The sequence below is a fragment of the Sinohyriopsis cumingii genome, chromosome 8, assembly GCF_028554795.1.
Source record: "Sinohyriopsis cumingii isolate HCF-2022 chromosome 8, ASM2855479v2, whole genome shotgun sequence".
In the NCBI taxonomy this organism is placed as follows: Eukaryota; Metazoa; Mollusca; class Bivalvia; order Unionida; family Unionidae; genus Sinohyriopsis; species Sinohyriopsis cumingii.
The window spans coordinates 102,969,471-102,981,217 of NC_142968.1; the positions used below are offsets into that span (position 1 = coordinate 102,969,471).

Genomic DNA, 11,747 nt, shown 5'->3' on the forward strand with positions numbered 1-11,747 from the left:
ATTGCTATCACAGGTGAGACTGGAACTCCTAGCCTACAAGGGTACATATATTTGACTTACTAAGAAATATTATCCCAAACGTTCAAATGAACACAGCAACTGATGCATAATGTATGTGACTTTCAAGAGCTTTAACAAAATACAATAAAACCTGGCTTGAAAGATCACTAATATGAAAGACTACTTGTCTCGAGACCTGGCCTGGAAACTATACACTCTTGAGCATGAATTTGAAATTCTGTTTTAACCAATCATAAAGAACATTAAATCTAAAGGTCATTTATTATTGGTTGAATTAGTAGAAACTCAATCTCAGAATTTTTAAAAAATCTAGTCCAGATTCTTACTGCAGGGATTCATTTTTTTTATACATCTAAATAACCATTTTGTGAGAAAACATTTTTACTGGCAAAATGGGTGGTCCTTCAATACAGGGTTCACTATATCTTAACATTACAGACAGCATTAATACCAGCTAAAAGTCCATAAAATAACATCTTTAGAGTGGGAGCCATATACTGAAAAATGTTTTAACACAGGTGTGTACCGAGTTCATTTATATAACCAGTTCTCATAAGCCAAGAACTAAATTAAAGTAAATTGAAATTAAATATCAATGCAAAACATGTATATACACACTTAATACAGACCAAATACACGAAGTAAAAAAAATTCAAAAACGTACTCGCCAAAATGCAACTAAGAAACATATGCATATAAACATCCCAACCAAAAATTTAATCTACCTCAAGTCAAATAAGTTAAAGTCCCCATGTTAAAAAAATGTGTATAACAGTAAAAAAAAATTGATGTATGGCCTGAAAATGTAATCCAGTCATCTGTATGTCAATATAAATATTTCATTTGCCTATGCTGAATGATTTTACTTAATTATGCAAAAATGAATTTCATCAAAAAAGTCCGAAAAGTTAAAAAAATAAAAAGATAGCTACAATGGCCAGAAAACAATAGTAAGATGTAAAAATATGTTCAAATATGCCTTCATTTGTCTGCACTGAGCAGTTTTTTTTTGCATAAGTGTTTTGGAACACAAGGACATGTGGAAATACATGCATGGATGGACATATGGAAGGATGGATATAACTAGTCAAGATGCATATTAGCAAAGTTAGGGCATAACATCAGACCAATTTAATGAATCCATGACCAGATTCATCTTAAAGGCATGTCAGTGGCATACAGAGGGACTTTAAAATTCCAGCAAACTATTTTATCTGGGTACATTTAAAAAAAATGGTTGATTTCCATTACCAGAAATGTCAACAGCAAAAAAGCAGATATCTCACAACATACAGTACTCATGCTAGATGTCATGGTAAGCGGATTATAATATAACAATGCCCGGTTTAGATGGTTTGTCAGTATGGACAAAGAACTTGTTTATGTTACAACAGATAAATTTCAGTGTATTTCAGTGCATTTTATATCAAGTTTGCAGCTTCCTTTCATGGGGCCTCTGAATTTCTCCACTCCAAACCAATGGTTGTATATACAAGTTTCATCAACCATCAAGGAAACAAATCCAAGATTGTGACATTGGCAAAGCCCTACACGATCCCAGAATAACTTTTTACATTGTTATTTTTTGTACTTTTAAGTGAAAAAACCTACTTCTTCATGTACAAGAAAAATATATATAAAATTTCAGGAACCATGCCATGATCGTCTTGTATTATTCATACGGGATTTCTTCCCCCAAAATGATAATAAACTTTTTACCTTTTTCATATTTTTAAGAAAGATTTTTTTCATGTATGAGAAAAATACATGCATATGAAATTTTGGGAGCCATAACACGACCGTGTTATATCCAAATTCATGTTATAACAGAGTGTGCTATAGCAGGGTCACACTGTAACAAGTAGAGGGGGAGGTATATCTCAACACACTTATTCAAGTGAGACAATCATCATTCATATTTTTTATTTACACTTCAAGTAAGAAAAACATTTTATTCTCTCTAGGTTGTGACAGAGGGATAGGCCATGAGCTGGCTAGGAAACTTGACAGTATGGGATTCAAAGTGTTTGCTGGGTGCTTGTTTATGGAGGAGGAAGGAGAGAAGGAATTAAGGAAAAGCTGCTCTAGCCAGTTAACTACTCTGAAACTTGATGTAAGTGACAGTACCCAGGTACGGGAAGCTGCAGTCCAAGTCAGTAAGGAGCTTGGTGACAAAAGTGAGTGTCTTTCATGTGAATGCTAAGTGGCAAATGGGGTGGGGGTGCAGAATAACGGGAACCATTGGGAGCTCTTTACTTTTGCAGCAGAATCTTTAATAGTATTTCACCTAACCTTAGGGTAAAAAGGGGTAATTCTTCAACATAAGAACACTGCCCTTGGGCACCTCAAACGCTTGTTCTGCCACTGCTGCTGAGAACCTCTGTGTACATGATGACAGTTTAATTATATATTTTTGGTGAAAATTTTGCATTGATGCAAGTGCAAGAGAAGATCAGGGTCTATATTTCTAACAGGTGGACCCCACTTATACTTGAGCATATACAGTAGTTCATGGCAGGTTAGAACTAATTATAACGTGTATGCAGTGCCTTGTCTATTTATGCTTTTATAAACAACATACCTCCATTATGCTTGTAATATACACATCATCAAATAGTGACCTCAGATCTTATACAGTACACTTATATTCTTCTTTAGAACACCTCATAATGACGGAGCACTTTACTAAACTGTTCTAAAAACCTTGAGAAGTAAAAAAAAACTTTAGTGTGACTGACAGTATGTAACTTTATTTCCCTATTCTTTCATTTAAAAATGCACTTGAAAATAATCTTGCAGAACTCTGGGGTATTGTGAACAATGCTGGGATCTGTTATATTGGACACATTGAGACAATGACTGATGATGACATACAGAAGGTTTTGGCCGTCAACTTCCTGGGACCTATCAATGTGTGCAGGGCTTTTCTACCTCTATTGCGCCGTGGCAAGGGAAGACTTGTCAATGTGGCCAGTAATGCAGGTACAATAAACCTACCTAGAATGACCACTGCTATGGAAGACCAACTGTCTTGAGAGACCATCTGCATTGGGCAAGAAGGGTGGTCTTTCAAGACAGGTTTTCATGTAAGAATTGAACCCACAACTTATTTACTGCTGCAGTATTATGATAATTAATAAGAGTAATTCATCAAATTTATGAGAATTATCTGTGTCTTGCATCAAAAAAGATCTATTTAAGGACACCAACATGGGATTCATGCAAATATCACTCCCACCCACCACAAATCGCACCAACAAATCAACTGAATGAGTGAAATTTTTACATCAAACTAAAGAACTCTTTTGTTATTTCTTTCTTAAATACCTCTCATATTTAGAAAATGGGATTGGCATTTCCCCTCTATATATAGAAATTGGGATCTGAATTTCCCCCGCTATATTTCAACAGAACAAGAGATGAAAAGATGAAAAAAATGTGCATTTATTCCATAAATATTCAAACAAAAGTTCAGTACCAGCAAAATTAGAGGCTTGAAAATTAGTGTGTATTATTAAAATTAACTCTGAATAATTGGCAATATTTTCAATGCACACAATATAATAATAATAAATTGTACCTTTCTCTAATATTCTTATGCTATTTCAACAGATCAATAAAGTTAAAAATAATTCATTGAGAATCAAAATCTTTCAAATGAAAGCTTTTATTTGCATTTTTTAAAATTCAAGTGTCGAAAGAGTATATTTTTGTTTTTAACTTTCAAATCTGATTAAAGAGATTTCTTTTGAGTTCTACTACTGATGAGCTATAACATATAATGTATAAAGGAAATTATTTCTACCATATATACTCACATATAAGCCTATTTGCATATAAGCCTATCTGCATATAAGCCGACCCCCCAAACTGAATAGGTATAAAGACTCAAAAGTGCATGACCCGCGTATATAAGCCAACCTATATAACTCAGAAACATCTCAAGATGCACGAGGTAAGTTCTAAATGCATTTATTTTGGCAAACTTATATTAAACAGAATTACATGGATACTTATCTCGAGGTTGGCATGCATTATTATTAAAAAGAAATGGTATAAACTTGTTTGAAAAGTAATTTATTTAATTTTCTCTTTTCTTATTGTTTCTGCCTAATTTAGATTTGTGTATAATTTGATTGAACGATGACAAGAATTTAGCAATCGCGAGTTGCTGAAACACCACCTGTCCCTTCTGACTCGATTATTGTTTGTTTATGAATTATTGCATTGGACATTTTATATCAGTGCACTGGTAATTACATTTTTACTTTGCTTTGAAATTGTAAATACCTAACTCATTAATATGAAATTCCATAAGGACAACACAATGAACAAACAATACGGTTCGATGCTAATACTATGAAAGCTGAGTTGTAGTTTGCTTTGATGTAAGCAACCTTACACCATACCTGTCAACTTTCACGCGAGGGAAAATAAATCCTGATTTTTGGGGTCGCTCCATGCCCACCTTCCGATTTCATAATATCTTCTGAGTTTTGCAGAGAACTCCCGATTATTACAATATGTCTTAGGTTTTCATTTCTTCTAAACAAGAAATAGCCTACATGTTCTGTTGATATATTGTTGTGACAAAATAATTACTTTACTTATAATGAATTCGCTTCTTCACTAAATAGAATGTTAAGTTTAAACATTATTCACATAAATTAATGATTTTTTTAAACCTCTATATTAACCCTTTACCTCATACAAGCGTCTTTGGACACCTCTACACCATTCGCATGGAAGCGCCTTTTGGCGCCTCCACTCCAGTCGCATGGAAGCACCTTTTGACGTCGGCTGTAAACATCAGCCATGTTAAGCCGGTTTTCATAGCGCCACCTTCAGGGAAAACCCCCTATTAGATACTACATTCATTTCTGCGAATGAAAATTACGTCAGATCAATGGTCACTGTTTATGCACTGGTCGATATCTGCTATTTAAAGTAACTGGGTCATAATCTCCACTCTCCAAAATGGCGGTCGCGAGTTTTCATGATTAGAATCACAACTATGAAAGAGTCAATAACTTAGGTAAAGGCTCTGATATTGATGTAGGCAGCAATTACTTTTTATAAATTATCAAATTCAGATGACTTAGTGGCGTAGACGCAGACGAAAAACTTAAATTTTGAGCATGAGAAATGGCAGCTACCGTTGGTCACACGGCCTCACTGACATGATGGTGAACGAGTTCTCTCAAGATTTTAAAGCACATAAAAAAAAATTCCGTGAAAAATAATTACACAGCTATAACAATTGGACTTTACTCTTAAATTTTTCCACATATAATAGATGTGTACCAAAAATGTAAAATCGTTAAAATTGCTGTTAAATGTAACATACACTACATTGCTGAACAGTTCACAGACAGGCCTATGCGTATGGTGTCGAATAGGTAACAGGTGTTCTATTTATAGCGCGCTGTACTTTGTAACTATGCTCTATGAGGTAAAGGGTTAATACAAAATAAAAATTAAACCAAAACAAAAAAGTAATCCACAACAATAAAATCGTCCCAAACCTAATTTCATCCCAAGATTGATAACGAGGAATGGCATATAGAGCCATTCCCACGAAAGAAACTTACACAAGTGAACACCTGGCATTTTTATACCATATATACCGATGTTAATTGGGACCCCGAGTGGCCTAAAGCGCTCTCCGTTACAGATCACTGCCATCTCACCTCTGACTGCGTGGGTTCGAGTCTCTGATTCGACCAATGTGGGTATGTGAGAAAGCTTTCCAGTAGCTTCTCGTGGGTTGGTGGTTTTTCCAGGGTTTTTCTGGGTTCTTCCTCCACCATTAATATTGGCTGCCATGTATAGCCTATCATGTGCTGAAAAATGGCGTTAAACCACACAACACCAACACCAATGTTAATTACCATCGCTAAATTAAAAGGAATGAAAATACATACCACGCAGCAAATTTGTCCTCAAAAACTAATTCAGAATACTTGTTTTATAATAAACAATACTAAATGCTTTATGAGTTGATAATAAGGGAATAAGGTCGGATATAAAAAGAGGGGAAAATAGTTGCCACATGTACAGTACCATAAGGTTGGCTATTTTGGAACATTTAGTTCAACAAAACTGGGAATCCTTAATTTGCCAATCAAGTGCTGGTGCTTGCGTAATACACAATAGTGCTGTGGTTTCTTTGAATTACAGCAGAGGGTCAATTGTTTTTACAAAACAGTTGCATGGATAAGGATTAACTTTTAATTAGTCGCGCTGGCTTTCTTGTTTGTTAATTTAAAACTAATCTTTAACTATTGTGCAGTTTGACCAGAGCTGACCAGAATATAAAAATAGGGCACATCCTGGGGGAAAATAGGGCAAGTCACAGGGAGAAGCGACGAGTCTTTTTTGCGAATTTCACGCATATTGGACCAGGAAGATGAATAAATATTTAATGAAAACAGGGCTTTAAAAAATGCCACAAAAAAACTCCCAATTTTAGGTCACAATCTCTGTATTTTGTATTCAGTATCCCAACTTGGCTTCTGAAAGGTTTACAGGTATGCCATACACTCTCTTTTACAAAACTACGGTAATCGTACTAATGTAATGGAATAAAAAAGGCAATTACACATCAATGTACTGGTATAGTTACCGGTCAAATTCCCTCTTATCACAAGCCAGTTTCAGGGTTTTAATGATTAACTTGCCTGTACTGCTGTCGCAAGACGAAAGACAAATTCGCCGACTATCAACATAGGAGACGCTGAAACATCAAGCTTTCCATTGTGGAAAGTTATGATGTTTGTTAGCTAAAACACAAAGCTAAAATTGATTGCTGTTGATCTTAGTTGATCTATATGAGAATTTTAGCCTTTATTATTACCACTCTTTGTGAACATGTAAATTATGATGGTTATGTGCCTTGTACAATTAATCGTACATACTTTTCTAAGAATATTACCGGTACCTCAATTTGTAGGATCATTTATACCATTGAAAATGCGTTAACTCGTAACTGTGTGATTCAACGTAAATGAGACAGCTATTTAGGACTAGCTGAATTGTTATCTGGAAGAATGCAATTTGGTCGAAAGAATGAATAAAGCAAAATCTGCACCTAATATGTTTATGAATAAGTAAGGATTTAAGAGATGCTACGCATGCTTTGCACTTTGTAAGTACTGTACATTATAGTTCAGCCTGGTCTCCTTGGTAAACTCAAGCAGCCCGCAAATTAAGAAGTCTGTATTTACCTTTACTTAACTTTGTGTTGGAGAAATCAGAAAATATACACATGCAAAATAATAACAAAATCAATCATAGTACTTTATAACAGTTTAATAATTGTCGGGTCACCGATAGTTGCTTCTTTTTTTACATGCCTATGTCTTAGGACACAGAAAAAGAAAATAGATTTACAGCCATTACAGTAGTCAACAAAAAGACAATGGCCCGCAGTTAAGCCAACCCTCCCTGTTCCAGGCCTTTAATTTTTCCTAAGTTATTTGGCTTATAGACAAGTATATATGGTAATTTTTAACCTTTCAACATTCTATAAATTAATTAGTATCATTCAAATAATTAAGAATATGATTCATTTTGTTAATTTTTTGGAATAAATGCTTCAAAAGATTTAATTCAATCATAGTCATATATAATATAGGTAAAACCAGATTAACTCTCAAGATGCACATTTTCTGTGTCAGGTCTGGCCCCTGTTCCCCTGATGGGAATCTACTGTGCATCAAAATCAGCCCTTGCCACAATGACAGAAGTGTGGAGGTATGAGCTGAAAGCATGGGGAATCAAAGTTTCAACTATTGTACCAAGTGGATACAAAACAGGTTAGATAATATCAACTGTATGTCTGTGTGTTCATTTACCCTACAAAAACTCCATATTAAGGACACCTGTCCATAAACATCACATATAAAGCCATTTTCTTACTTTCACACTGATAAGCAACTTTTATATGGCCATTTTTGGGTCTTCTTTACAGACACGTCTCATCTTTGAAGAAATGAAAATAACACCTTAACGTCATAATGAAAAGTAATTTCAGGAATTTGTGTAACACAATGGCTTATTTATTCTGACCACCTATCCCTGATGACATAATTTTTGTTGCAATTTATTTTTAGATGTTCCTTTATAACAGATTAAAAAAGTATTATTAGAAACTGAAATTAATTCTATAATTTTGTACTTGCTTTGTACAGAAGCTGCATTTAATTGTAGAATCATAGAAGTTGTTGTTGTTGTTGTGTTTTTGGTACATAAAAACCCATCATCTTTTAAATAACAAATCCTTAACAAAAACAAATTCATCTGACATTGGATAAAGGTGCCCCATATTCAAACTGAATTAAAGTGTTGTGTTTTAATAAATAATCTACCCTACAAAAACTCTATACTAAGGACACCTGTCCATAAACAACACATACAAACAGACAACATTCGACAAACTTGATTGGTTTGGTTAGGTGATTCATGGCACAGCAACACAATTAAGGTTACTTGGTGGTCAGGCACTTGTAGTGAAGGGTCTTGCCCAAGGACATACTACAGTAGCCAACCCAAGCTGATCCAATCGTAGGATCTGAACCCGCATCCTTTGGTCAGGAGTCTAGCATGCTAACCATTAGGACTCAAAATTAATGCCAGCAAACTAGCCTCTTGCTAGTTAAAATGCTGATCTTGCTAGGTGGCTACAAATGAACTAGAAGTTTCATGATATTTAAATTATATCTTAGGTTAATTCAGAACACTGACCACTAAGCTACCATGGCTTCTCTACAAAGCAGAACACTGACCACTAAGCTACCATGGCTTCTCTACAAAGCAGAACACTGACCACTAAGCTACCATGGCTTCTCTACAAACCAGAACACTGACCACTAAGCTACCGTGGCTTCTCTACAAACCAGAACACTGACCACTAAGCTACCATGGCTTCTCTACAAACCAGAACACTGACCACTAAGCTACCATGGCTTCTCTACAAACCAGAACACTGACCACTAAGCTACCATGGCTTCTCTACAAACCAGAACACTGACCACTAAGCTACCATGGCTTCTCTACAAACCAGAACACTGACCACTAAGCTACCATGGCTTCTCTACAAACCAGAACACTGACCACTAAGTTACCGTGGCTTCTCTACAAACCAGAACACTGACCACTAAGCTACCGTGGCTTCTCTACAAACCAGAACACTGACCACTAAGCTACCATGGCTTCTCTACAAACCAGAACACTGACCACTAAGCTACCGTGGCTTCTCTACAAACCAGAACACTGACCACTAAGCTACCATGGCTTCTCTACAAACCAGAATACAGCACATTATGTAAAACATATATCAATTTAAAATCAGTCAGAAATAGAAGATTTGGTGCATTAGAAGTAGTCAAAAGTCATGTATCAGTTCAAAGCACAATAAGCATTCTGACCATTACAGCTGTTGAAAACATTGTTCCAATTAAGGAAGGAATATATATCTACTGTTAAGAAAATAGAGAGAAGTGTCTGCCTGCTTGTAGACCTTTCAGTAATTCAAATGTTGGATAAACCAAATACTTACAGGGTCCACAGTGGGATGTGATTCAGCTGAAATCGTCACTTACGCCAGAAAAGTGATTTCACATTACCATCACCCAATTTTGTTTCAACAAAATGCATTAATAAAGGAAGAAGAAAAACATACATTTTTGTGTAAATTTTCCTGTCAAAGAGGCAGAAAGATGAAAAGATAGCAAGGGTCTTATGGCCTAGAATAAATTATGGTGTTAATTTTATGATCATAAATACCAGAAATCACATAGATGTGAAATTCTAGCCAAAATTGCACACATGATCCTCATAATATTAGTGAAAAACTGAATTTTTAAGCCCAATCTGAAGCCCACTTATGACTCAATGGATGTGCCCAGTCCATTACTAATAAAATTAATCACTGTATCCAATATTTCATCATACAGACTGGAACAAAGGAACTAAGCTGATGCAGCTTTTCGACTGTAACCTATTTTCGTGGTTGCTATTTTATGTTATACAACTAATGTGGTAAAGCAAAATTTTTTAAGTTTTAATATTTTTATAATAATATTTCATCAGCATTCTAACAAGATGGCATGCAAGTATGTAAGACACATGTTAAAGATACTTTTTGAACTTTCTACACCAACTTCTCCCATTTCTAGCCAATCTCACCCTATTCTGGCTAAAGTGAGGTAATTTTGCCCAAATATTGGGGTCCAGCTTGGACCTGGACTTACTATGATTAAATGTAATTAAAAGTAATGCCAAGGTTTTGTGCGATTAAGATGACTTTAGGTAAGGAGAAGAAAATCATGGTTCTGATATGGAAACTTATGTTAAGGATATAAATAAAATGAGAGAAACGTTTTGGCAACTAAGATTTACTAGCTTTCACCTGGGATATTTCAATACAAAAACTCTGAGGGCTGCCAATGGAAAATGGGGCCACCAAGCAGACGTAATTAATTTAGCAGACGCATCACTGTAATGTTACAGTTTTTCTTGCATCCAACTCAGATGCAGGAGGTCATGCGTTTGAGCCCTGTCCGATTTATACCAAAGACTTATAAAAATGGTACTAGCAGCTGCCTCACTTGGCTCTTAGCATTAGGAGGTTAGTATTAGGACTGGTCGGCCTGGTGTCAGGATAATGTGACTGGGTGGGACATGATGCCACATGTCTGCAGGATAATGTTCCAGTGCCAGACATCACTATAAACTGCCACACTAGCAATATGGCTGACAAATTATTAAAGCGATGTTAAAAATCCAACACACACACACACACACACACACACACAGACACAAAGTTTTTGTACATGTATTTGTTGGCCTATTTGCAGTCTGATCCAACCATCACTGTAGAAACATCAAGATTTACCAAGAGACACAAGAGGGCCCAAGATTTCTCAAGTGACATATACATTAAAGCTAATAACAAGGGCAGCTGGACAAGAAATTTTGGCTATTATGATGCTTCCTGAGAATTAACGGCTTTTCTGTTTTTAGTAACAGTGGCCATATTTGATGATAGATTGGCATCATTTGTAGAAACCTGAAAGGCCTCTATGTCTGTATGCTTTCTGTCAAATGTGGTTAAAATTTGTTCAACAGTTATGGAGAAGTCTTCTTTTTGAAGCAGTTTTTGTTATTTTCAGTAACAGTGGTAATATCTGATATCAGATCTGCATCATTTGTATTAATCTGAAGTACCCAAGCCAAAATACTTTCTGTTATATTTCGTTTAATTCTGATTAAGTTTGTGAGAAGTCATGTAAATTTTTATTCTGTATTTTAAGTAGTGGCAGTCATACTGAATGGTGAATTGGCAATGAAAGTCCTCTATGCCAGGATACTTCCTGTTACATTCCGCAGTTTGCTGATACCATCATACTTCTGTCCAATTTGGTCGAATTCTGTTCAGGTTTTTCGTACAAGAAGTAATTATAAAGTTTTTCTATTTAACTCGTGGCATTTGATGATGGATCAGAATCATTTATCTATTCTTGAAAAGGAAACATACCAGGTTGCTTTCTGTAAAATTTGCTTAAATTCTGTTACATTTTTTCTTCAAAAAATAGCAATTTCAGTTTTTTATTTTATTTTTAGTAATCATGGCCATATTTAATCAAAGATGGCATCATCTGTGTAAACATGAAAGGTCTTCATATCAAGATACTGTCTGTAGAGTTTGGTTGAAATTTGTCCAG

The 11,747-nt window shown here is 35.3% G+C and overlaps 2 protein-coding genes across 7 annotated transcripts in view; one reads left to right on the plus strand and one right to left on the minus strand.

Moving 5' to 3' along the window:
• LOC149794267 (histone H4 transcription factor-like) overlaps positions 1 to 11,747 on the minus strand; it is a 160,951-nt gene that overhangs the window by 106,263 nt on the left and 42,941 nt on the right. The window lies entirely within an intron of this gene.
• The window catches only part of LOC149794268 (11-beta-hydroxysteroid dehydrogenase type 2-like), a 48,987-nt gene that overhangs the window by 30,839 nt on the left and 6,401 nt on the right, over positions 1 to 11,747 (plus strand). For all 4 annotated transcript variants that reach the window (XM_089968413.1, XM_089968414.1, XM_089968415.1 and 1 more), the window contains 3 exons: positions 1,986 to 2,198; positions 2,821 to 3,003; positions 7,701 to 7,838. In XM_089968413.1, the coding sequence (XP_089824539.1) occupies positions 1,986 to 2,198; positions 2,821 to 3,003; positions 7,701 to 7,838 (534 nt within the window). The remainder of the gene's footprint in view (positions 1 to 1,985; positions 2,199 to 2,820; positions 3,004 to 7,700; positions 7,839 to 11,747) is intronic.